The 23,594-nt window shown below is 35.7% G+C and overlaps 3 protein-coding genes across 3 annotated transcripts; 1 reads left to right on the top strand and 2 right to left on the bottom strand.

The window, feature by feature from the left end:
- Positions 1-1,600: 1,600 nt before the first annotated feature.
- On the top strand, positions 1,601-5,903 carry LOC123218585 (LRR receptor-like serine/threonine-protein kinase GSO1). The gene is made up of 2 exons (XM_044640079.1): positions 1,601-5,303; positions 5,401-5,903. Exons 1-2 carry the CDS (start codon positions 1,898-1,900, stop codon positions 5,754-5,756), a joined length of 3,762 nt encoding a protein of 1,253 aa, XP_044496014.1. The 5' UTR covers positions 1,601-1,897; the 3' UTR covers positions 5,757-5,903.
- A 790-nt stretch (positions 5,904-6,693) lies between these two features.
- On the bottom strand, positions 6,694-9,226 carry LOC123218190. Its single transcript, XM_044639472.1, has 3 exons — positions 9,064-9,226; positions 8,839-8,976; positions 6,694-6,926 (listed from the first exon to the last, which is right to left on the bottom strand). Exons 1-3 carry the CDS (start codon positions 9,152-9,154, stop codon positions 6,910-6,912), a joined length of 246 nt encoding a protein of 81 aa, XP_044495407.1. The 5' UTR covers positions 9,155-9,226; the 3' UTR covers positions 6,694-6,909.
- Positions 9,227-18,861: 9,635 nt separating this feature from the next.
- On the bottom strand, positions 18,862-23,458 carry LOC123218667. Its single transcript, XM_044640195.1, has 5 exons — positions 23,281-23,458; positions 22,710-23,180; positions 21,963-22,112; positions 21,294-21,733; positions 18,862-19,532 (listed from the first exon to the last, which is right to left on the bottom strand). The coding sequence occupies exons 1-5, from the start codon at positions 23,378-23,380 to the stop codon at positions 18,939-18,941; spliced, it is 1,755 nt and encodes a 584-aa protein (XP_044496130.1). The 5' UTR covers positions 23,381-23,458; the 3' UTR covers positions 18,862-18,938.
- Between the last annotated feature and the right edge of the window lie 136 nt (positions 23,459-23,594).

The raw sequence follows: 23,594 nt of genomic DNA, 5'->3' as shown, positions 1-23,594 counted from the left end.
TAAGTTTTCGAGGAGGTTCAGAAGTTTGTTGCATACGTACGTGGGAAATGACAATGGCTTGTGGGGACTTGATTGACCTTGGAAAGCTTCGAAAAAGAATCAAAAAGTACAAACATTTTATTTATTTTATAATATTAAATAATTAATTAAGAAATGAATAATAAAATATTTATTTGAAGAAATTCAACCCCTCGCTTTCTTGAAGGTTGAGGTCATGTTGAGCTAACACACCATTACAGGCAAACCCACATCCATCAACCCCAACTACTGTATATCTTCTCCATGTAACCCATATCCTTTCTTCTTTTGATAATGTTTCAAATTCGAATGGTTAAATATTAATGGGTATTAATAAATTTATCTATAATTATATAATTTTAAATTAAAGACAAAAATAATTAAATTATCTAATCACATAATTATATATTAATTTATTTATAAGTGGTTGTATATATTATTTATTTATATTGATAGATTCAAATTGAGTTAAGTTTAAATAGAGGTTAATTTAAATTTAACTCAAATCTAAAATGTCCAATTTGAGCTCACTCAGGTTGGCAATAAGTATAAATAGATGAGTGTAAATAAATATCAATAAATAAACTTATCATAATGTGGTTGAATAATTTAAATTAGAAATAAAATATTCAATCAAATCATTCAATCATATAATGATATACTAATTTATTTGTATCCACTAGTATCAACTTTTTATTTATAGAGGTAGATTCAAATCGAGTCAAATTTGAATAGAAGTTGACTTGAATCCAAAAAGTATAATTTGAACTCGCACTCACTTGAGTTGGAGATCAAGTTGTCGGAAAAGCTATTAGATAGTCGGAGAAGAAAAATCGTCGAAAAAGATGTATCTGTCAATGACTTTTTGATAACTTGTTAGATTTGAGCTTACCTGACTCAAACTTGAGTTTTGTTAACTTCAGATAGCTCATTTGAGTCAAGATTGTGCCAATTTGACCTAAATCAGGCCCTAGTTGTGCATGTTACTCTTCTTTCTTTCTCCCTGGTGCAAATGTGTTTTGAATATAATCTATCACTAACTCATATAATGAATAATAATGAACAAAATTTTACAAGTTTTAATGTAAATAAGGTGTCCCAAGTATGGTGGTATTTTATTGTTGTTGCTAAAGTAATAAACAACTTAGGGCATCTAGCTCAGATGTTCATTGATTCAAATCTTTTATACAAAATGATATTTTATTTAATTGTGTATTTAAATGTGTTGAATCCGACATATTGAGGTGAATAATAATATTGTAAAAGATGATGATTTTCTTAAGAAGGAGAAGAGTAATAAAAAAAAGAGAGTACAGAAGAAGAAGAATTGCAAGGAAGAGGAGCTTCGGTAAAAAAAACATCAACAAAACCTTTAAACTCAAGCCAAAATGCTGATGTAGTGCATCGGTTTGAGTTTGACTCCATCAGAGGCCTCATTTCTACGATGTTTTTGTGGTTTAAGAATTCTTTTTGTATCGGTTCACAGGTTCACATTCAAGTTTGACCTTACATTTATTTTCTGGTCTGACCCAACTTGTCCTTCTCAATCTACTAACTCTGTGTACTCCAATTCCCATCCTTCATTTAAGAACACTGTCTTCAATAGCACAGTTGCAGCTGCAGCTTGGGCGGTCATTTATGGCTTCTCTTCATCTTCAAACCTGACACAGCCTTCTCTTCTTCATCCTTTTCAAGACCTCTTAAATCGCCCTGCAAATACCTACTTCATAACTCTATCAAATCCTCAACCCGAAGCTAGAATAAATTACATGGCATTCATTCTGATACGTGTGCCCCACTTATGACTTCTTCTCTTTATCAACAAAACTCTTTGATGCTCACCATGCAGAAGTTTTGAGGGCTTCTTTCGTTGACAAGAATGGCTATGGCAATGGCTGTGGTGAAAGCTGAAGTCTTTTTTTCTCTTTTAGTTGTTGTTTTAATGTGTTGTTTACATGGGAATGTCCAGGGTTCAGAATTTTCAGTTCTTCTGGAGATAAAGAAGGCGTTTTTAGAGGACCCTGGAAATGTGTTTCAGGATTGGAATAAAAGCAATCCGAATTTCTGTAAATGGAGTGGAATAACCTGTGGGTTGATCAACTCCGTTGACGGCTTAGTTCATGTTATGAGTTTAAACCTTTCTGGCTCGTCACTCGGTGGTTCTGTTTCTCCGTCGCTCGGCCGTTTGCAAAACCTGGTCCACCTTGATCTTTCTTCCAACAGCCTCACGGGTCCCATTCCAACTGCTCTTTCCAACCTTTCTTCATTGGAATCTTTGCTTCTTTTCTCCAACAAACTCACTGGTACAATTCCCACTCAACTCGGCTCGCTCAACAGCCTCCGAGTATTGAGACTCGGTGACAATGGACTCAGCGGTTCAATTCCTTCCTCGTTTGGTGGTCTCGTGAACTTGGAAACTCTTGCATTAGCTTCATGCAGTTTCAGTGGATTAATTCCCCCACAACTCGGTCGGCTGACTCAGCTTGAGAACTTAAATTTACAAGAGAATCAACTCCAGGGGCCGATTCCTTCCGAGTTGGGAAACTGTTCGAACCTAGTTAGATTCACGGCAGCAAACAACAATCTCAATGGCTCAATCCCAGCTGAAATGGGTCGTCTCCAGAATCTCCAGCTTCTCAACCTGTGTAACAACAGTCTTTCCGGAGAGATACCCAGTCAACTCGGTCAACTGACTCAACTTACCTACTTGAATTTCATGGGGAACCAGCTTGAAGGTCCAATCCCAAAGCCGTTAGCCAAGCTCGGCAATCTTTATAACCTTGATTTATCGTTCAACAGGCTCACTGGAGGCCTTCCGGAAGAGTTTGGCCAACTGGGTCAGCTTGTTTATATGGTTTTATCAAACAACAACATTTCTGGTACCATTCCGCGAAGTTTATGTTCAAACAATACCAATTTGGAGAACTTGGCTTTATCAGAAATTCAACTTTCTGGTGAAATTCCTCTGGAATTAAGCCGCTGCCAATCGCTAAAATTTCTGGATTTGTCCAACAATAATATCAATGGATCAATCCCAATTGAGATTTTTCAGTTAGCTGAATTGATTTACCTGTATCTCCACAACAACAGCCTGGTGGGTTCAATTTCTCCATTCGTCGCGAATCTCAGCAACCTGCAAGAACTTGCACTGTTTCATAACAATTTGAAAGGCAAACTGCCAGGAGAGATTGGGATGCTTGGAAAGCTGCAAATTTTGTATCTCTACGATAACCAGTTGTCCGGAGAGATTCCTCAAGAGATTGGCAATTGCTCCAGTTTACAAATGATCGATTTCTTCGGAAACCATTTCAGAGGGGAAATTCCAAGCACGCTTGGGAGGTTAAAAGATCTGAATTTTCTTCACCTGAGGGAAAATGAACTTGTTGGTCCAATTCCTGCCAGTTTGGGTAACTGTCAACAGCTGAATATCCTGGACTTGGCAGATAATGGTCTCTCTGGTGGCGTTCCCAAAACGTTTGGGCGTTTGCAGGCTCTGAATCAGCTGATGCTTTACAATAATTCACTTGAAGGTAATCTTCCTGAGTCTCTGATCAATCTAAGGAACTTGACCAGGATAAATTTCTCCTGGAATAGAATGAATGGTAGCATAGCTGTGTTGTGTAGCTCGAGTTCTTTTCTTTCTTTTGATGTCACAAACAATGCATTTGATCATGAGATTCCTCCTGAATTGGGGAATTCTCCATGGCTTGATAGGTTAAGATTGGGGAACAACAAATTTAGTGGGAAAATCCCTTGGACACTGGGGAAAATTCGTGAATTGTCCTTGTTAGACCTTTCAGGCAATTCACTCACTGGCCCTATACCGGTACAGCTTTTGTTGTGCAAGAAATTGACACATGTTGATCTCAACAATAATTATCTTTCTGGGTCTGTGCCATGGTGGCTTGGAAGTTTGCCTCAGTTGGGGGAGCTTAAGCTATCATTCAATCAATTTGTCGGACCTATTCCTAGGGAACTTTTCAATTGTTCCAACCTGCTTGTGCTTTCTCTCCAAGGCAATTTGCTCAATGGGAGCCTGCCTGATGAGATTGGTAACCTGGGATCGCTTAATGTTTTAAATCTAAGCGATAATCTATTATCTGGGCGAATGCCCTCTGCCTTAGGCAAACTAAGCAAGCTGTATGAGCTTAGGCTTTCGAATAACAGCTTCGATGGGGAGATTCCTTCCGAGCTTGGGCAACTTCAGAATCTTCAGAGCATTTTAGACCTCAGCTACAACAACCTCACGGGCAAAATCCCGCCTTCTATTGCAACTTTGTTGAAGCTTGAAGTGCTTGATCTTTCTCACAATCAACTAGATGGAGAGGTCCCTCCACAGGTTGGCGAGATGATTAGTTTGGGCAAACTCAATCTGGCCTATAACAATCTTCAAGGCAAATTGGGCAAACAATTTTCCCACTGGCCAGCTGAGGCATTTGAAGGAAATCTTCATCTTTGTGGTAGCCCTCTTGTTCGCTGCAATAACCTTGTGCACAACCAGCAGTCCACAATAAGTGAAACATACATTGTGGTGATCTCGGTAATCTCAACACTAGCTGCAATTGCTCTGATGATAGTTGTAGTTGCTCTTTTCTTGAAGCGCAAGCGAGAATTTTTCAGCAAGAGTAGTGAAATGAACTGTACTTCCTCTTCCAGTTCTTTGCAAGCACAGCGAAGGCTACTCTTCCATGCTACAAAGCGTGATTTCAAATGGGAAGACATCATGAAAGCCACAAACAATCTAAGCAACAAGTACATTATTGGTTCAGGAGGATCTGGAACCATCTACAGAGCTGAACTGTCGAATAGAGAAACAGTAGCAGTTAAGAGAATTGCTTGCAAAGATGATCTTCTACTGAATAAAAGCTTCACAAGAGAAATTCAGACGCTTGGGAGGATAAAGCACCGGAATCTGGTGAAGCTTATGGGGTATTGCTGCAACAAAGCAGCAGGTTCGAATCTGTTGATATACGAATACATGGAAAATGGAAGCGTGTGGGATTGGCTGCACAAAGATCCGGTGAATGTCAAGAAGAAAAAGATTCTTGATTGGGAAGCAAGGCTGAAAATAGCAGTAGGACTAGCTCAGGGGGTTGAGTACCTCCACCATGACTGTGTACCAAAGATTGTTCATAGGGACATCAAATCTAGCAATGTGCTGTTGGATTCAAACATGGAGGCACATCTGGGGGACTTCGGATTGGCGAAAGCTCTTGTCGAGAACTATGACTCCAACACACAATCAAGTTTATGGTTTGCCGGGTCCTATGGGTACATTGCCCCAGGTGATGAAGCTGTATTTGAGCTTTGCTTCATGCTACTAGTACATTTGTGTTTTTTATGTAGTTTAACTTCAGCCGAGTATTTCTTTTGTGATTTCAGAGTACGCATATTCACTAAAGGCCACAGAGAAAAGTGATGTTTACAGTCTGGGAATTGTGCTGATGGAGCTTGTTAGTGGGAAAATGCCAACTGATGCAACGTTTGGGGAGGAAATGGACATGGTGAGATGGGTGGAGACACATATTGAGATGCCGAGTTCAGCACGCGAGGACCTGCTCGATGATCAAATGAAGCCGCTCTTGCCTGGTGAAGAATGCGCGGCATTTCAGGTTCTAGAAATAGCACTGCAATGCACAAAAACAGCACCACAAGAGAGACCTTCATCCCGGCAAGTGTCTGATAACCTTGTGCATGTATTTAACAATAAGATGGTTGAATTTGGCAAGATGATGTAGTTTCTTCTACACTGCTAATCAATGTTTTCCCGACTGGATGTGGATACGGGGAAAGAGTCGATCTGTTTCACTTGGTAGTTAGATCAGTTAATCAAGTATCAAATCGTGAGCTCTTAAAATAAATATTAAGAATGATATTAAATACAATTTTGTATAATTTATAAATCCTAATCGTATTAACCAAAAAATAAAAAAAAGTGTTTGATGGCACAGTTTGGTAGCTTTCCCTTAAAATTTGCATTTTAATACTGACATTATGAGGGTTTGACTGGGATTCATCGTCGGTCAAACCACAACCCAGTCCTATCGTGTTCCACCCAAGTCCAGTTGACTGGTCAGTTTTCAAAACATTTTTTCCGCACTAGTAACCTTTGTTGCAACCATGAAGCATTGGTTCTTACACAGACAAGATTAGATTTGAATCGAATTTATTCAAATTTAAAAATAAGCTCAAACAAACTTGAAACAAACTTGAGTTGAACAAATTCAAACTCAAATTTGAATTTAAAAGTGTTCTACTTACTAAACTCACAATCTTTAAAAATCTTAATATAAATCCAATAAAATAATATCGTTTTAATCAATATTTATTAATATAATATTGTTTTATTCATTTTTCGCTTAACTACAGTACCAAACTGAGTTTTTGTGCTCAAACTCGAACCTAACTCAAGCTTGGCCTTTTTCACGCAAGCTAAACTTGAACAATTTTGAGACGAGTTTAAACTCAACTCCACTTGAATCAACGAGAGCTTGATACCTTCCCTCAGCCCATATGTAACATTCGACGTCTTCAGGATATAAAATGTAAAATGGAATTACGTAAAGGGATACGTTACAAAACTTCAGAGTGTCTCCTTATTTCTTCCACAAATATGCAATTCTCTAATTTACAGTTGCCTAATCAAGAAACCATCTTAAATATTTTCACAACCAATTCAAATGCAAGGATATATTGATATGTTCATATTCAATAAAGAAAATTACAGGCTATAAAAGTCTGCAAGTGCCTTGAATTATTATGGAAGGAATTGCATGACTCTGTTCAGACAACAAAGCATCTCAAAGCTTACAAGGAGCTAAAAATTTTAACAGCCTTGAAAAGAAACGGAGAAAAGATGCAAACAAGCGCGGAACAAGCCATGAATTAACACTATTCATTGTCTTCATCTGCAAATGAAATAACAAGGAAACAAGTGAGAAAAGAAGAAATCAAAGTTGAGCTGGGTGGTCATAAAAAGAAAAAAGAGAAGCTGGGTTATCAGTAACAGAATTCAGAAATCATAAAAGTCAGCTTAGAGCTTACAAGAAAAATCAAGAAAGAATTAGTAGACAAAGCACCTTAGGTTCATAGTTATAAATGCTTTGCAACTAAAGTTTGTAAATATCCATCGTTTTGATGGCAGTAAAAGGAACTTTTTCGTATTTTCAGAATACAGCCATTAGCAAACAAACAACTATGAATCAAAAACCAACATGATTATGTTCGTGATAAATTAAACATGTGAAAGTACACAAATGTATGAGCAAAGTTGGCTCCATCATACGTGCAAGCATAACTATGAGACTAGGTTCAAACTGCCAATCAGGCTGGTATCTTGGACAACGAAGTGGTGTGGTTCTTTAATTGGATTTGTTAGGGTCATCCAGAACAAAAATCCAAATCAATGCCATGGCAAACACCATGATACCCGTATGGCTAAAAGTTATTCCATCATAATGAAAATTTCTCACTTTTCTAAGGAGCAATTTTGATATACTATATTCATTTTTTGTTCAGTAATCCACATTTAAAGAGAGTCCATCTCATTAGATGAAGAGGTAGAAGGGCCAAATACACACTGAAAGGTCCAAAGAGAAATAGATAGGATTTATGTTGGGAAGATTAAGAACTTGTTATTTCGACAATCATCATAGGCTATGGCCATCTTGGTTAAGAAATTAAATTCCATTTTTCTTTCAAGTAATTTTAATATCTTTCTCTAATATATATCAATACAATAATACTGGTGGAAAGTCCCAGGTTGCAAAGGCTTTTGCAGAAATCTATTTCTTGTTAACTTAAACCTCAGTTCATTAAAAGCTCAAGTCACAAATATTCCCAAATGAGTACCACCTTTCTAGCATCTCATTTAACTATGATCTTCCAAAAAAGCATACATTGAGCCTAAAGTATATTTGTGAAAAATGAATAAAACACAGTGTAATATGATTCATCACCATGCTGGCACATTAAATGTCAATTAACATCACGGCAATCCCTTCTCATAAATTTTCACCAGCAACAAATGTCAAAACAACAGCAAACAAACATAAGAAAAGCTAGTAAGATTATGTACCAGTACAGCAAATACAAACCAACGTATTCCTTGAGTAATACACAGTATAAACATGCTTAATACTACTTCCATTGTAGTCCCAAATTCAAAACACAGAGAACAATTTCAACATCAATTGCATCAGTAGCAATCAAACATAAAGACCAAGCATTTCTAATCAAAGTTTCAACACGTATACCACAAATGCTCACAGGGGCATTTAAAATTTCAGGATTTTGTTATATCCAAATTAACTTAAAAATCCTATTAGTTTACCAAAGTAAAAACCTCATTTGCAAACATGGCCTTTTTAAATTGAGAAATGCCACTAAACCCTTATTTTATTTATATTTTTAATGCTGCAACAACCCATAGAATTAGCCGATTATTATGAATCCCAATTTTACCATCATTTTCAATACAACAACAACACTCCATACACCATCAAAGTCTTAATCTCACACTAAAAACAAATATTTATAAACACATTCTCAAGCCATTTCAAATTTTAATGCAATCACCCACAGAGTACGCTGAATATTATGTTCATAATTTTACAATGAACATTTCAAATGCCAAGACTCAAAATTTCACCATCCAGAAAAGAGTGAACATTTGAATTGCATTATTATAAATCAAACATAAAAAAGAACAATTTTAAAGCAGAATTTAAGACCATACAATAAAATTCCTCACATGGGCACTCAAAAATCAATAATTCCACAACACCCAAATGAAAATCATGATAATAAAAATAAAATTACCGAAGTAACGACGTTCATTGGCAGCCTTGGCCTTTTCCAGCATCTTATCGAGGTCTTTCTCAACCTGAGCTTCCCATTTTAACAACTGGTTCACAAACACAGCCCCCAGTCCCATACCCAACACGTGCTCCCAAGGATCTACAACCACAATCAATCAATTTATCGAAATTAAAAAAAATAAAACTAGGGTTTGTTGAAAGAGAGAAATCCGCAGCAGTAACATACGCCTCATGTAGGGGAGTTTACGAAGGGCATTAGAGTACATCTGGGTCCCCAATCCCAGTAGTGCTCCAAACATCGTCGCACTCCACGCCATTTTCGCTTTCTTTCAGTTCTCCAGCTACTGTCTTCAACCTTCAGTTGACCACGTATTATTAAGAAGTCATCCCTCGGGCTAAAAAGCTCGACCCATCATGGTATAAACATATCCGGCCGGCCTAAGGCCCAAACTTTGGAATCTAGGCTGCTTATCACACTAGGGTCGGACTTAAGCCAAGTTAGCTCGATTCAAATTACTGTTTAATTCGATCCAAATCAAACTTGAATTAGAGTTTAATTCGATAACTCAACTCAAGTTTGACTCTAATCCCTTTTCGATGATACTATTTATCTTAATGATAATACTATTTATTTTATTAGTGACAATATTTACCCTGTTAATGATAATGCTCCATTTTGTCAATAACCTTTGATAATATATTCAATCAGTTCAAATGAGTTTAGTTTGAACTTAAACTAATCATTTATAATTTAAATTAAACTCAAACCAACTCATATTTAAGCTGCTTAAATTTTTAAATAAAATCAGTATTATTAAAATTTTTGTTCACTTTTTTTATTATAATAAATGTATTTATTAATAAATTATTATATTACTCGAACAACATTTAAATAAGATTTTACCCATAAACAAATCTTACCATTTCTAAGAAAAATCTTAAATATGCTCTATGTTCTTTATGAGTTAAGTCCAAACCGTTATAATAAGACCTCACATGGAATTAGATGAAGTGGTTGCAAATTCTAATGATTTATGACTAGTTATCCATGTTGCTTCATTTGGAAGCTTTAATCTTTGATAAAGAATGGTTTTGAAGGATGTGGCTTAAAGGTGTTAAGGAGAAGTTAGTCATTATAGAGTTTGTTATGGTCTGTAATGTAATTTGAAGCTAAAGGGCAATTTAGTCTTTTCGCTGAAATGAAACCCTAAGTATATTAGGTTGAGCGCATGACTTGAAAATGTGAAGTCGGCTCCTTTTGCTCTGCTCTGCTCTGCTCTTTTGCGATTAGGGTTCTGTTCTTGTTCTTGTGATTTTAGTTGAGCCAAGGAGAAATCTCCTGGTTTTCTCCGATTGTGCAAGTGTCTTGAGTCTTGAAGAAGGCTTGATATGAGGCATTGTTTCACGGTGTGTTAGAGTTGTGTGAGGTGTAAATCGGAGGATATTGTGTAAGTTGTAATCACTTATGTTCTATAGTGGATTCGACTAAGAGACTTGTCTCTGCCTTAGATGTAGGGTTTCAAATCGAAACCCGAACCAAGTATTTCTTGTGTCCTTTTATTTTTCTCTTGTTGATTTCGTGTGCTGTATTATCTTATTTGACTGTTTGCTAATCTCACTAATCTTGTATAAATATTCTTAATAAACCTAATTCAAATTAACAAGTGGTATCAGAGCCAGTTAGGGTTTTATGTTTTGAATGTTTTGATTGATCGATTTCTGGTGGTTTCTTTTTTTTTTAAATCTTTGCCTTATATATATTCTCTGGTATTACTAATCTTGCTTCTTGCCAAAAGATTACAAAGAAAATTGTTAGCAAAGAATAATGGGTCCAACCAGAATTGATATCGAGAAGTTTGATGGCAAGGGCGATTTCAACATGTGGAAAAAGAAGATATTTGCAGTATTGGTTCGTCAGAAATGTGCAAAAGCATTGGGAAAACCATTTGATTTCCCTAAAGGTATGACTGATGCTGACATAGCTGAGGTAATGGAAACTGCTTACAGTTTATTAATTTTGCATCTGTCTAATAATGTATTGCGGAAAATTGATGATACTGATACTGCTGCGAAAGTATGGTTAAAATTAGAATACCTATATATGACTAAATCACTGATAAATAAGATATACTTGAAAGAAAAACTGTTTGGATTTAAAATGAACCCCACTAAATCTTTAGATGATAATCTTGATGATTTTCATAGAATTGTTATTGATTTGAATAGTATTGATGAAAAAAAATATTAGATGAAAATCAGGAAATAATAATTTTGAATGTTTTACCTGAATCTTTTAAGGATGTTAAAGTTGCCATAAAATATGAGAGAGATTCTTTGTCACTGGATGAAGTTTTAGGAGCCCTAAGGTCTAAAGATTTAGAAATAAAATTTGAAAGGAAATCCATTAGGGAGGGTTTTCAGATTAGGGGTAGACAAGAGAAAAGGAATAACTCAACTAATAAGAAGTCATCTAGATCAAAATCTAGATCAAAGAAAACTTGCTGGTTATGCCATAAAGAGGGTCACTTTAAAAGAAATTGTCCAAAGAAAAAGAAGGCTCTTTCTAATAAATCTGAAAACCTAGAACTAGCAAACTTTCTTGAAGGGTATGAAAGTGCAGAAGTGCTAGTTCTTTCTAAAGTAGGGTTAAATGAAGAGTGGGTAATGGACTCTGGTTGTACTTTTCATATGACTCTTAGGAAAAAATGACTTACTGATTTAAAATACATAAATGAAGGGAAAGTTTTGATGGGTAATGATGATTCCTGTGATGTGATTGCTATTGGTAATGTTAAGTTTAAAATGTTTGATGGTTCTATAAAAACTCTTGAAAATGTTAAGTTAGTGCCTAAGTTAAGGAGAAATTTGATTTCTCTTGGTTTACTTGATTTAAATGGTTTTTTCTATAAATCTGAAAAAAGGTGTTTTAAAAATCATGAAAGGTGCCTTAGTTGTAATGAAAGGAAACTATCAAATGGGTTATATATATTAGAAGGTAATGTGGTGTCTGATAACATGCATTTTGCTCATGATAACTTGGATGAAACAATTTTATGGCATAAAAGACTTGGGCATATCAGTATGGCAGACTTAAATGAATTGTGTAAACAAAAGCTTATTGATCAAAACAAGCTTTCTGATTTAAAGTTTTGTGAAAACTGTGTGCTTGGCAAATCTCATAAATTAAAGTTTTCTACTACCACATATAGATCCAATGGTATACTTGAGTATGTGCATTCTGATTTGTGGGGTTCCCCTTATGTTCCTGATTCATTATCTCATTCACACTATTTTATGACACTCATTGATGACTACTCTAGGAGAGTATGAGTTTATTTCCTAAAACACAAAGATGAGGCTTTTGAGTGCTTTAAAGACTGAAAAAAATCTAGTTGAGAACCAATCTAATAAGAAAATTAAAGTGTTCAGGACTGACAATGGCCTTGAATATTGTAACAAACATTTTTCTGATTTTTGTAAGAAACACGGTATACTTAGGCATAGAACATGTAGTGAAACACCACAACACAATAGTTTAGCTAAGAGAATGAACATGACCATCCTAAATAAGGTTAGATGTATTCTAGTGATTCTGGTTTAGACAAGAAGTTTTGGCCTGAAGCTGTAGCAACTGCCTGTTATTTGATAAATGGGTCACCATCATCTACTATAGGCTTAAAAACCCCAATTGAAATGTGGTCAAACAGACCACCTTCTTTACATCACTTGAAACCTTTTGGTTGCCTTGCCTATGTACATATTAGTCAAGGTAAATTGAACCCAAGAGCTTTAAAGGCTGTTTCTCTAGGTTATCCCACAGACACTAAAGGCTATAAACTATGGTTGTTAGAAGAGCATAAGTGTGTTGTTAGCAGGAATGTTACTTTTAATGAATTAAAATTTTACAAAGATCTTTTCTCTTCTAAAGGAAAATCTGGACAGGTCCAGTTTGAGGTGGAGACACCTGTGTCAGGTCACCAAAGTGGTATTGAGTCTGTAACTCAGTCTTTAGAGTCTAGTAAGGGACCTGATTTGGGTTTGGATACAATTCGTACTTCAAAGTACGAAATCACAAACTTGAATCAGCAACCCTCACCATAGAGTCAAGTTAAGTGTCCTCATAGCCTGGAAAAACATAGTCTATCCAACTATCAACTAGCTAGAGATAAGCCAAGGAGAGAAATAAGACAACCTTCAAGATATGCTCAAGCTGATCTCATCTCTTAGGGTTTCCAAATAGGAGACCTGATTGAGATGAGTGAACCCCTGAACTATACACAAGCCTGTGAAAGTAAATATAACTCAGATTGGTTAAAAGCAATGGAAACTGAAATAGAATTTTTGAAAAGGAAAAACACCTGGTCACTTGTTGATAGACCATTGAAAGAAAAGGTAATTAGATGCAAGTGGGTATTTAAAAGGAAACCAGGTATTCCAGGAGTAGAACAACTAAGATTTAAAGCAATGGTGGTGGCAAAAGGCTTCTCACAAAGAGAAGGGATAAATTACCATGAAGTCTTTTCCTCTGTAGTGAAGCATACCTCAATAAGACTCATACTATCAGCTATTGTGTTATTTGATATAGAACTGGAACAGATGAATGTCACAACAACATTCTTGCATGGAAATCTGGAAGAACAGATTCTTATGGAGCAACCTGAAGGCTTTATAGAATCTAGAGCTGAAAACAAAGTCTATTTGCTTCACAAATCTCTGTATGGGCTAAAGTAGTCTCTTAGACAATAGTACAAGAGGTTTGATGAGTTTGTTCTGTCTATTGGTTTTTTAAGATGCAATTATGATCATTGTATGTATTATTTAAAATTTGATGCTGGATATTATGTTTACTTGCTTTTGTATGTTGATGATATGTTTCCAACTTCCAAAGACATGTCTGCTTTGATAAATTTAAAACAAATGCTGAAAATTGAATTTGTTATGAAAGATTTAGGGTCAACATATAATATGTCTGAATCTAAATCTGTTAATGTTCCTATAGGTGCTCATTTCAGATTAAAATCTACTGTCAATCTGTCTGCTATTAAATATGAATTTATAAATAAAATACCTTATTCAAATGCAGTAGATAGTTTGATGTATGCAATGATTGGTTCAAGACCTGATACTGCTTATGCTATTAGTTTAGTAAGTAGATTTATGAGCAACCTTTGTAAAGAACATTAGTATGCTGTAAAATGGCTGATGAAATATCTCAAAGGTACTGCAGACCTTAGGTTATTATTCACATCTGATTCTATTAACAATTTTCTTGTTAAAGGATTTTGTGATTCAGACTTTGTAGCTGATCTGGATAAAAGAAGATCTCTAATTGGTTATATTTTTACCTATGGTGGGAATATTGTGAGCTGGAAATGCAACTTGCAGTCTATTGTGGCATTATCCACCACTAAAGTAGAATATATTGCCTTAACATAAGCTATGAAAGAGGCTATGTGGCTAAAAGGAATTACATCTGAACTAGGTCTAAGTTTAGATACTCCTGTGGTTTACTGTGATTCACAGAGTGCTATTCATCTTTCTAGAAATAGTGCAAATCATGAGAGAACTAAACATATTGATGTGAGACTTCACTTCATCAGAGATGTGTTGTCCAACAAGCAAATATTGATTGAGAAGATCATGACTAGTGTGAATCCAGTAGATATACTGACTAAAGCTGTTCCTGTGAGCAAGTTCAAGGAAGCTTTAAACTTCCTAAAAATCTATCAAAAATGGTGACAAAAAAATTGCAGAGAAGGTCTCCTGGTGGAATACACTTCTTCTCCAGTTTAAACCAAGGTGGAGCTATAAAGGATGTGGCTTAAAGGTGTTAAGGAGAAGTTAGTCATTATAGAGTTTGTTATGGTCTGTAATGTAATTTGAAGCTACAGGGCAATTTAGTCTTTTCGCTGAAATGTAACCCTAAGTATATTAGGTTGAGCGCATGACTTGAAAATGTGAAGTCGGCTCCCTTTGCTCTGCTCTGCTCTTTTGCGATTAGGGTTCTGTTCTTGTTCTTGTGATTTTAGTTGAGCCAAGGAGAAATCTCCTAGTTTTCTCCAATTGTGCAAGTGTCTTGAGTCTTGAAGAAGGCTTGATAGGAGACCTTGTTTCACGGTGTGTTAGAGTCGTGTGAGGTGTAAATCGGAGGATATTGTGTAAGTTGTAATCGCTTATGTTCTATAGTGGATTCGACTAAGAGACTTGTCTCTGCCTTGGATGTAGGGTTTCAAATCGAAACCCGAACCAAGTATTTCTTGTGTCTTTATATTTTTCTCTTGTTGATTTCGTGTGCTGTATTATCTTATTTGACTATTTGCTAATCTCACTAATCTTGTATAAACATTCTTAACAAACCTAATTCAAATTAACAGGTTTCCTTCTGATATCTAGCACTGTTATGTGACACGAAGCTTCAATAAATTCAAAATGCTCTCAATCACTGTTAAGGGAAAAAAATAGCGCTAGAACTGCAAACAAGCACGAAAGAGGCTATCACCTGTTCTTTCAGTGTCGGTTCAGCAAAACTATATGGCCCAGCATTATGAATGATTGCCGCCAGAGATACAATGAGCAACCTTGGACAGAATACAACCACGACCGTGCCACAGCCTGGAGAGATAAATGCTTAAAAAATACCATCCGAAAGCTCTGTTTTGCTGCCTCTATCGACATGATATGGAAGGATAGAAATGACCGCAGCTTTGGAAAGGGTGTGTCCAGCGTGGAAAAAAGTCAAGAAGATCATCAAGGACTACGTTAGAGAAAGAGAGACTTATTTATCTAACAAGGAGTATTCAAGAGAAAACCTGAAGGTGGCGGCAGCTTGGAAAATTCCAAACTGCATTTTCAAATGTCTGAGATAAGGCCACTCCTTTGTTGGTTGAGTCAGGGAGAATGTCTCCTGCTGCATGCAGATGTCTGCCAGCTCTTCATTCCACTTTGCTCTGGGTAGTGCTCTGTTTGTCATGCGTTTGGTTGAGTTGGTTTGGGTGGTCCTCTGGTTTTGGGATTACAATTCTTACTTTTGCTGGGCTTTTACTCTCTTTTGCGTTTGGCTAGCTTTGGTTGTTGTTGTTTGTGACTGCATTGCTTGTTTTTGGCCCTCTTGACCTCTATCTTCTCCTTGTGTTGCAGATAGCTTGTCAAGAGGTTGCCTTTCTTTTTGCCTTAACCTAGGGCTTTTTGTCCTGTGGTAAGGCCTCCCTTTTTGTTTATAAATTTAATTACCCAAAAAAAGAAAAAAAAGCAATAAAGAGGCTACATATTGGTAATGGCAGCCCATTCAACTAAACACCTTGAGTGGGTGCCTTGACTCGCAAGTAACTGCAAAAATAGCATAATCCTCGAACCATTGGGATGAGAATTGAGCTAGTGGAAGAAGCGGAAGAAGAGCAGGCCCAATTTGTGGGTACAAGTTCTGACCGGATAAGTGATATATCACACCCTCAAAATTATTTGGAAGATTGCAAAAAAGAGTAGTACAAGATATACTAACTAACAACTCATAAAATTATGAGATAAACCAACTTCTGGATAAGAATTAGGGTTGGATGCAAACAAAGTTAATTTGGTTTGGTGTTTGACTCAATTCAAGTTAAATTTGAAATAGGGTTTCAACTTGAAAGCTCAACACAAGTTAGACTTAGATCCCTATTAAGTAAAATGTTTGTTTTGCAGGTTATATTATTTATCTCGTTGATGATACTATTTATCTTATCAATGAGTATCTAAAAACATCTCCAGTCAGTTTGAACGAGTTCGAGTTGACTATTATGGATTTGAGCAAAGATTGAGCCCACCCAAGTTTGGGCCTAACTTAATTCAAATCTAACATCTTTAACAATGAATGTAACTTGAATGGAAAATTTTATACAATTTTTGGAGACTCATTGGTGAGACTAATTATCTTGACTTGTGAGAGGGTGGATACTGCAAAAGATGTCCCAAAAATTGTGGAGCATTCCCCTACCCTCCGGACCAATATGTTATAACCTATTGAAATGGTCAAAAATGGAGTTTTTTAAATCCTAAAAAGTGTGAATTTCAAGTAGTTTTGAGTGCAAGTTTCGGAGATTCTTATTAAAATTATCTATCTTGATTCGTGAAAGGGTGGATGGTGTAAAAAATTTTCCAAAACCATTGGACATTCCCCTATCCTTGGGCTTCATGTGCTACAACCCATAAAAATGATCAATTTTTTTTTTTTGTTGGGAGGTGGGGTAGTTTTATAAAAGTGTAGATGTTGGGTGGTTTTGAACTCAAGTTTCAAGGATCTACCTTAACTCATGAGATGGTAGATAGTGTGAAAAACACCTTAACAGAGGATTTGTTTCAAAGTATATAAAAATTACTCTGATAATTTATCTTTTATTGCTAAAATTACTTTGCTTGATTTGTCAATAATAAAAGATTTTGATAATTTTTTATTATCAATAGTGATGTGATAAGTAATATGAAAGGTAATCTTATTATTACCCTAAGTTAGAAATTTAAAGATTACAAAGATAATCTTAATTCGGTTATAGTTATATCTTTACTTATTAATTTTAGGATAAAAATACATTTATTTTCAATTAATATAACATGTAATATGAAATATATTTTATAATAATTATACCCAAAAATATTTAAGTAAAATAATATATTAGTATTTTTATTATTTCCTCTAACAAGATACAATAATTATTTATACCTACATATTTTGTCAAACACAGTAATAATTTATATATAATATTTCTCTAAATAATTTATTTGTCAAGATAATCTTTCAATTTTAGTAATAAAATATTATTTAAATCAAACACATCCTAAAAACCATCCAGTGTTCCCCCACTATCAGGGCTTGTGTGCTATAACTCACAAAAATGACAAAAATGAGAGTTTTGAAAAAAGTATGGATTTTGGGCAGATTTGGGAGCAAGTTTGGGGAATTCTCAATGAGATTATCTTTCTTGACTTGTGAGAGGTGGATAGTATGAAAATGACCCAAGAACGGCTAGGTTTTCCCCCACCCTCTGGGTCAGTGTGTCATAGTCCACAAAAATGGCCAAAATTGAGGGGTTTCAGAAAAACATAGATTTTGAGCATGTCTCAGGGATTTTTAGTAAAATTATGTACCTTGACTCGTGAGAGGGTAGATAAAACAAAAAAACACCACATGAACTACTGTGCATTCCCTTACCCTCAGTGCCTGTATGCTATTGCTTACAAAAAGGGCCAAAACTAAGTGTTTTTGGAAAAACATGAATTTCAAGCGGCTTTGGGTGTATATTTCAAGGGATTCTCAATGAGGGTATCTAACTTGACTTGCGGGAGAGTGGATAATGGGAAAAACGTCTAAAAAACCACTAGGCATTCCTCTACTCTCAAGGTCAATGTGTTATAACCCACAAAAATGGCCAAAGTTGATTGTTTTTTTTTTAAGCATGGATTTCGAGAGATTATGAGTGCAAGTTTCAGGGAGTTTCAATGAGGTTATTTACCTTAACTCGTGACAGAGTGGATGATATGAAAAATGCCTAAAAAACCACCTCAGGTTCCCTCACTCTTGGGGCCCGAATACTATAGGTCACATAAATTGCCAAAATTGAGGTTTTTGGAAATATGTGAATTTTGGACGGTTTTAGGCTCAGTTCATAACTTGATAATTTGCGATTTTTGCATGCAGATGGAGAGTATATCAAGTTATCTTTCCATTGACTTCCGAGAAGCCATGATTCTATTAATGAGTTATTGTGTCGAACGACAGATTGAAGCAGTGGCTTTTGAAGAAGAAGAAGAACAGGCAGAGTTGAGTCACAAACGAATAAGAAATTGTTGTTGGATCACTTACAGAGAAATATGTATTCAGCAATTTCTCAAGAAGACGAACAAGTAGATGACACTATTGCAAATTGCTGAGAACACAGAAATTTGGTTAACCATTATAAGGCTCTTATTGTGCTAAAATTTGGTTAGCCATTATAAGGTATTCTCAAACAGTAAGAGAAAAAAAAAAATGAAAAATGAAAAACTGACAATACACAAAAAAGGAGACTAATTTCTTTTCCAAGATCAATACATAAAAATATTCCATTAACTTCAACTCTCTTATGCCTATCACTTGAGGAAAATTCCAGGGCCATGTGTATAAAAGACCAAATCTACCAGGAGGGGAAGTTGAGAATACACAAACAAAAACACAGGTGCACAAACTGATGCACCGAGTAAAACAAGTATCCAGTGAGCCCTCTTGTCATAAAACACCAGATAAACAATGGCACCATAGTCAACCATCATTGACGTTACAGAGATAAACAGCAAAACAAGACCTGATATCAACCTGTTGGGCAGGACATAATGAAAATCATCTTCTGCATAGCGAGTAATGAGGATGGACAAGAACACTATCATGGCAGCAATAGATGAGAGCAAAGAGAGTGCATCCGAGATGTCAAATATCGTGAAGCTTTTCTCTTTGAAAAACTTTGGTTTTCCATTTTCTCCATCGCCACCAGGTACACTGATTGCTGCGGCAAATACTATTGTGGCAATGAGTGTTGTTGCTAATGAGCATCCAGTGGCTGCTTGTTTCATCCATTCCTCACCTTTCTTTACAAGCATCTTGTGTTCCTCAGTAAATACCATTGCTGGTGTTTCTCCTTTAGAGTTTTTATTCTCTCTGTAGGCAGGCTGAACAATTTTCTTCACTTCCTGTATATAGTAAAGTTCATAACTAAAGAGGATGAATATATGCACTTGAAAAAGACATGCCAAAATAGTTGTTAAAAGTAGGACTGAGAATTAGTCTTATTAAATAGTTGTTAAAAGTAGGACTCTGAATTAGTCTTATTAATTAGCACTCTTTAAATGGTGAAGTCCTTTGTATAGTTTAAGACCTTAGGTAAGTCCCACATTAACATAACATAAAAGAGATGGTGGGTACGTACAACCGTTTTACCTTGTTTAAGAATTATAATAGAAGTTTGGTTAAATGGTTCGAGTACTTTTAAATTATTAATACAGAAAAAGGACAATTTTTCACCCAAGTTTTGGTGAAATGATAAATATATATCTATAGCAGATAAAACACTTAAATATCTATCTAAGTTTTAATCTGTTAGGACACACCCACAATTTTTTGTTAGGGTTAAAAAATAAAATCATTATTTTATCAATAATATTAAAATAATTAAAATTATATCTCATTCCCCTATTAGTTTGAAAAACTGACATTTCTCCTCTTGATTAAGTTTTAAAAATTTACTTTTTCCCTTGAAATCTGATCATTTTCTTCGAGAACGGTGGACCAACAACGGAGCTACAGGACGGAGTAGTCGAAAGAATGATCTCTAGATGACCACTGTTGTCCAAGGATGACAACAGTCATCTAGATCTCTAGATGATGCTTCGTTGTCCAGACTGGACAACAAGCGTTGTCCCGATCTGGATGACGAGCATTGTCTAGATTGGACAATGAGTGTCATCTAGAGAATAGACAATGAGTGTCATCTAGATCTAGACGATGCTCACTATCTGACAATGCTTCTGTTAATTCGGTGGCTACAGAGAGAGGTGAAGAAAAATCTTAGGGATTTGGAAGAGAAAAAGTTACTTTTCAAAGTTCAAGTTTGAGGTTAAATGTTAATTTTTAAAACTTGAGTAAAATAAAATTATATATTTTTTAATATTATTATTAAATGACGGTTTTGCTTTTATATTTAAAGAAAAAATTAAAGATAGTTTAAAAATAGGTGGGTGTTTGAGTTTTTCATCTATTATGAGTGTATTGTTGAGATTAAACTAAAACATGGGTTAGAAATAGCCTTCTGCCCTTATTAATAAACATTTTGGATGACAAAGTTCAAAAGCAGAATTTGTTTAGACTAAATCGTGGCAAATTGTATGTCCAAAACGGATAATATTTTAATAATGAATCAAACTATTAGATCATGATGTTACAAATAGTATTAGAGTCACTTTATGTGTCATTTTGAACAATGGAGCAACACATCTTCGTGAGGATGCTAAGATCCATAAGGCCCTAGGTTTTGTAAAACTAAAACACAAAATTATAATGGACAATGTATCCAAAGCGAAATGATGGTGGGGTAGAGGCTTGCAAAAACGAAAAGCAAGCTATGACAAACAATCTGTCCAAAGCAAAATGATAGTGGGACAAATCTCATGATGATGATGGGTCCTGTAAGGCCCTAAGGCTTGCAAAGCTTGATCCTAAAACTTGCAAAACTCAAATGCAAAACCGTGATGGATTGTGTGTTCAAAGCAAAATGATGTGCGGCAAACCTCAATGGTCACATAAACCTTAAGGCTTGTAAACTACAAAAGCAAAACTGTGATGGTCAGAATGTCCAAAGCTATCCAAAACAGACAATTAGTCCAAAACAGAATCTTGACAGTGATCCAATGTCACACATAGCATGTTACCGATTTCTATCAAATAAAAATTCTTACCTCAAACCACCGTAATTCACGCTGCATTTGTAAAGCTGCACCAGAGATGAGAACGAGCTGATTTTCAGGTGCTAACTTCCCAGCCAAGTGCAAGATATTATTCCCATCGTTATCATGGGACATCAACAACAAATGTTTGTGACTACTCATTTGATATATAAGATTGAATACCTTCTCTTTCCTGTTCATGACTGCCAGCTGAAGTGCATTATGATTGTCACCATCTATAAACCAGACTGCATCAGGAAATGATATCATAATCTCTTTCACAATTTCGCAGACCCCTAATTCCGCCGCTAATAGGAACGGCCGTCTCAGTATGGAGCAACTTCTTTCGTGGTCTAGTATTCTTGTAATTTCCATGCATAAGAGTTTGACAAGTTTAACGGCTACGTTATTCGTCCATTTTGTTTCTCCTGTCCCTTCTGTACAGCTTGGAACTGCAAATTAATCAAACTTAACAGTGGTTATTGGTGTATTTGTACTCTTCCATTACCTTAACCTGGTTAAAGACCAGTCAGAAACCTGGTTAAAGACCAGACAGATTGGTCTGACTCAATCAAACGAGTCAAGTTGAAGTGAAGATTGTACTTATAAGAGATTTAAAGTAATTATCCATTAAACTGAGGAAAAGGAAAGAAAGAGAAATTGTGGGAAATATATACTCACAACCACAAAGATGACGTTCCCAAAAATGTGGCTCTCTTCCACTTGGAAATGCAGAAGGCTTTCCTGCTAGTGCACTCAAAAGAGATTCACCATCAGATGACTCCTTTATAGCTAAACTTGGATATTGTTTAACAAAGTCTAGTGCCATATCTGAGACAAAAGACAATAATTTAGAATTAATTTCTGTTGATGTTGCGTGGAATCTGACGTAACATCTCATTTAAAGTGATGATGGATTGTCCGATTGATCCAAGACCCTCCAATCTGAATTAGATGTGAGATTTTTGGTATTGATAAAGCCCTTTTCGAGGGGTTTGGGAATTGTTTCCACAGTTTGGGCATATTCAATGTGGAATTTTTAGTACAATATAACCTCTCAATAAAAACCCAATCAAATATTTTTATCCGTATATCTATTTAATGTAGAAAGAGGTTTAAAGAGAGTAATAAAATTATATATATAAATAATATTTATAATTTTTTATATAAATAATAATATGATATTATATAATTAGATAATTTTAAATTAGATATAAAATATATATATTATTATTTATATATAAAATTATTTATAAGATTTGTATATATAACTCTACTCTTAAAGAAAGTATTTGACATTGACCTTAGGTCAAGCCACTTAAGTCATTATTGAGCTTACGGTTTTGTCCTTAAGTGGAGTCTTACGACGGAGAAAGAGAAACAGCTAAAAATATGAATTAGTTGTGGCAAAGGAAAGAATTAACTCACCGTAAAGTCCGGCAACTACAAGCGAATTCAAGAAGGAAAAAGCATGCTCATTTTCTTCAAACTGAAATATATGTCGAGTGAATTGCTGTAAAAATTTAATCATCTTCTTTTGGCCATGTTGAGCAGCCTCAATAATCGGAATCCTGCCAGAGTTATTTCCCACTCCCGCCAAGTCAGGATGTCTGCTTATTATCATTTTAGCTGCTTGAAAATTGCCAACAATTGCAGCAATGGAAAGGGCCGTGTTGCCCTCATTATTTTTCAGTGCCACTTCAACTGTTGACATGAAAGACAATAGAAGCTCCACGATTTGATTCGCCTCTTTCCCAACAGCTATGTGAAGAGCTGTGTCCGAGTTCACCGTGATCCGAACTTGCACCGCTTCTGGATTTTTCTCACAGAAGTCCCTTATCCATTCCAGGTTGCCATCAAGTATGGCTTTATACAGTGGCCGGTACCTTGTCAGATCCTCTGCAATAAAAAAATATATATACATATATATTTACTGATGAAAGTTTTTTAGGAGCTCATAGGCTCACTCTAATCGACAAAGATGTTACAGCAAACATACCCATAAGCTGCGGTGATGGAGAGGAGAGAGGTATGCTTGAGAAAGAGTGGGTCTCTGTAGTTGAAGGAGAGGCTGTTTTAACGTCTATTACGTGCTCCATCAGACTGATCAGATATGATAATAATTGAGCTCTCCTGTGAAGAAAAAGCCACAGGCTGTGTTGAAGAAGAGGCCACAGGCACAGGGTGTTTTAAAGAAGAGGTGGGTCACAGGCTGAAGCTATGGTGGAAATTGGAAAGCGTCGTCAAGTGTTGTAGTCATTCCTGGAAACATCATGTTATCTCATTTCCTCTTAAGTGGGATAGCTTTTCATT

Source organism: Mangifera indica, chromosome 6, assembly GCF_011075055.1.
Source record: "Mangifera indica cultivar Alphonso chromosome 6, CATAS_Mindica_2.1, whole genome shotgun sequence".
Lineage (NCBI taxonomy): Eukaryota > Viridiplantae > Streptophyta > Magnoliopsida > Sapindales > Anacardiaceae > Mangifera > Mangifera indica.
Note: the sequence above shows the minus strand (reverse complement) of the source record. Positions and strands in the feature narration are given on the sequence as shown.

Excerpts from the sequence above, each read along its gene's own strand:
- LOC123218190 (XM_044639472.1), bottom strand. The coding sequence starts at position 9,154 with ATGGCGTGGAGTGCGACGATGTTTGGAGCACTACTGGGATTGGGGACC. Across the intron at positions 8,977-9,063 it reads TAAACTCCCCTACATGAGGC|ATCCTTGGGAGCACGTGTTG; the intron begins GTATGTTACTGC and ends TTGTGGTTGTAG.
- LOC123218585 (XM_044640079.1), top strand. The coding sequence starts at position 1,898 with ATGGCTATGGCAATGGCTGTGGTGAAAGCTGAAGTCTTTTTTTCTCTT. Across the intron at positions 5,304-5,400 it reads CTATGGGTACATTGCCCCAG|AGTACGCATATTCACTAAAG; the intron begins GTGATGAAGCTG and ends TTGTGATTTCAG.
- LOC123218667 (XM_044640195.1), bottom strand. The coding sequence starts at position 23,380 with ATGGAGCACGTAATAGACGTTAAAACAGCCTCTCCTTCAACTACAGAG. Across the intron at positions 21,734-21,962 it reads GGAACGTCATCTTTGTGGTT|TTCCAAGCTGTACAGAAGGG; the intron begins GTGAGTATATAT and ends ATTAATTTGCAG. Across the intron at positions 19,533-21,293 it reads GTGAATTACGGTGGTTTGAG|GAAGTGAAGAAAATTGTTCA; the intron begins GTAAGAATTTTT and ends TACTATATACAG.